The sequence below is a fragment of the Chrysemys picta genome, chromosome 12 (assembly GCF_011386835.1).
Source record: "Chrysemys picta bellii isolate R12L10 chromosome 12, ASM1138683v2, whole genome shotgun sequence".
Taxonomy (NCBI): Eukaryota; Metazoa; Chordata; order Testudines; family Emydidae; genus Chrysemys; species Chrysemys picta.
This window is the reverse complement of record NC_088802.1, coordinates 13,992,335-13,995,309: the sequence shown is the minus strand read 5'-3', so window position 1 is coordinate 13,995,309 and position 2,975 is coordinate 13,992,335. Positions and strand designations below refer to the sequence as shown.

Sequence of the window (2,975 nt, the reverse complement as noted above, 5' to 3'; positions counted from 1 at the left end):
CTTCCCCCTGCCTCAATTTCCACATGGATAAAATGATTTTATTATTATTCCTATTTCTGCCTATGGAGGACGAGGTCCCGTCGCGCTGCTCTCTGTAGAGACGCTGAGTAAACAGACCCAACAGCTCACAATTAAAGCCAGGATTTCACAAACTCTGAACATCCCGTTAGTGTCAAAGGGACCCAAGTGGGTAAAGTTACTTTTATGCCAAAGTCTTTGCAGGCTCTGGGTCTAGGTTACGACAAAAGGCAGCAAGTGAATGAGACAAACCAACTGGAGTCCGAAGGGGGGATGATGAGGGGAAAAGTAAATCTCTCTTACAGATTGTGTGTCCTGGGTTGGTTGTGAGGCTTAATGGATGATCATGTTGGTTCCATTGCTGGGAGATGCCTGAATGAGAGAGGAAAGAGACGGTTTCAGACCTTTTTATACTAAATATCCGAGTGTGTCTCTGTTTGTTTCTCTGTCATAATTAAATCACAGTTCTAGGAGTTCAGACTGGGGATGCTGTTATAATATGAAAGCCTTAAATCTCACCTCTCTTATCCTTTCCCCCTGCAGATGCTCTGCCATCTGAACTGGAGAGAAAAAGCAGGAAATCCCTAGGGCCATTCAGACAGGGTGAGTTTGCAGGTGGAGATTGTCTTTAAATGATGAGAAAATTCCAGTGAAAACATCTTCATGGGATTGTAGCTAAAGTTACCAACCAAACTGACAGTGGCCATGACACACAGCCCTAAAAATAGCACATTTAGCAGTACGGAGATCCAGGCGCACTGGAACAGGGAAGACCAGGGGCCATGGTGCTAAAGTCCACTGAGGCCTGCTTAAACTGCAAGCCTTGGGCACATGTGGAGTGTCACAGACAATGGTTGTGCTTCAAGCAGGGCAGCTGATCAGCTCCTCCCCATGAGGCACAGCCCCTGCCCTCAGCACCAGCTTCTTCCCAGTTCCAGACCCCCCCAGTGGCCCCACCCCTGCTCCTCTTCTGCCCCCTGACCTGAATCCAGAGCTAGGCTGCCACCCATAGAGTCTGGATTACACTGAGGAGCCCTGGACCCTCCACCTGCCCTGGGTGGTGCACCCCGGGGAGCGGGGACCTGGGCTGGAGGCTGTTCTCAGATCCCCCAGAAACCCACCAAGGACAGGTGGAGGATCAGAAGCTCTCCACAGCAGCCAAGGTGCTCAGCCTGGCCTGGGGGCGGGGCCTCAGCTGGAAGAGGGGGAGTGGGGCAGGGCCATGGAGGGGATATGGCCACAGGTGACGAGATCTCGTGCCCCCTCCCCATGCCAGCAACTTCTACCAAGGTTCCAGAACTCCTGGGAGATCCCAGACTGACATCACACAAACACTCCTGACACCAACCTTAGTGCTGAGTTCATGCCCACACTGATTAACAGAAACACTCTCACTGAGCAGCACCTGAACAGAGCTCCCTGCCCTGAGGGCTAACACATCCCTTTGCTTCACTCCAGTGTAGGGGGTCTCCCGCATCACTCTTCTCCAACATTCTGCCTTTCCTGTGGGCAGGGTGGGCTCTCCCATTGGAGCTGCTCACTGCTTCCTTGACTGGGGAGATGCTCTCCCTGTGACGGTGCCCGCTCCTCCCCTCTCTCTAGGCCTGTCCCAGCCAGAACAGGGCTGTTGGGGAGTGTGAGAAATGGCCCCAGCCTCCCCCAGGGCTGAGCTCTGCCCCTAACACTCTGATTCTCTCTCACCAGTGAACATGACTCTGGATCCAGACTCGGCTCATCCCCAACTTGTTCTGTCTGAGGATCGGAAAAGTGTGAGATGGGGAGACACACGGCAGGATCTGCCCAACAATCCTGAGAGATTTGATTCTTGGGCCTGTGTGCTGGGCTATAAGGGATTCACTTCGGGGAGACGTTGCTGGGAGGTGCAAGTGGGGGCTGGGAGACACTGGGCTTTGGGGGTGGCCAGAGAGTCTGTGGGGAGGAAGGGACGGATCAGCCGTAGCCCTGAGGGGGGAATCTGGGCTGTGCAACGGTGGGGGAGTCGATTTGAGGCTCTCACCTCTGCCGTGACCCGCCTGCCCAGGCGCCAGGTTCCCACCAGGATCCGGGTTTGTCTGGACTGTGACTGGGGGCAGGTGACATTTATTGATGCTGTTGACGAGACCCCAATCTTCAGTTTCCCGCCGGGCTCCGCCCTTGGGGAGAGAATCCGACCCTGGCTCTGGGTGGGACCCGGATCCCCGCTCAGATTGTGTCCCTGAGCGGGGAGTTTTGTAGTGACAATTCTTCACAAGAAAACTTCCAAAACACACTCCAACGAGAAACTGAAAAAACTGGAATTAATTTGTGAACTGGACACCATCAGATTAGGCCTGAATAAAGCCTGGGAGTGGATGAGTCACTACAAAAACTAAAAACTAATTTCCCCCTACTGTTACTCACACCGTCTTGTCAACTGGTTGAAATGGGCCACTCTGATTACCACTGCAAAAGTGATTTTGGTACAGCAACTCTCATCTTTTCATGTACTGTGTATATATTTTTTCCCTACTCTATTTTCCACTCAATGCACCTTATGAAGTGGGTTTCAGCCCATGAAAGTTTATGCCCAATAAATGTGTTAGTCTCTAAGGTACCACAAGGACTCCTCATTGTTTTTGCTGATACCAACTAATAGAGCTACCAGTCTGAAACAGCGAGCTAGCGCCACCCTGTCTTAACTCCACTGGTCTTCAGCCTTTTAGGTGAGGGTGAGTCCCTCAATCAGGGTATGCCAAGCACCATTCTGCTGCCCCTGATTCACACAACAAGGATAACAACCCTTTAGTGCTCCTCCCCCAGTAACAAAGGGGACTTGTGATCCAACACCAGCCAAAAGTGATCGTTTGGGCAAAGCCGTCCCATCATGCTGAGCAGGGTAGGTGTGCCCATGCAAACAAGGTCAGATCCTAACGTGCGGTTCCCCAGCTCATCAGTAGGTGTCAGGGGAGAGCTCATTC

At 52.4% G+C, this 2,975-nt stretch overlaps 1 protein-coding gene across 1 annotated transcript; it reads left to right on the top strand.

Moving 5' to 3' along the window:
- The first annotated feature begins 66 nt into the window (after window positions 1-66).
- LOC101952658 (butyrophilin subfamily 1 member A1-like) lies at window positions 67-2,611 on the top strand. Its single transcript, XM_065565089.1, has 2 exons — window positions 67-621; window positions 1,723-2,611. The coding sequence occupies exon 2, from the start codon at window positions 1,728-1,730 to the stop codon at window positions 2,235-2,237; it is 510 nt and encodes a 169-aa protein (XP_065421161.1). The 5' UTR covers window positions 67-621; window positions 1,723-1,727; the 3' UTR covers window positions 2,238-2,611.
- Window positions 2,612-2,975: the final 364 nt, after the last annotated feature.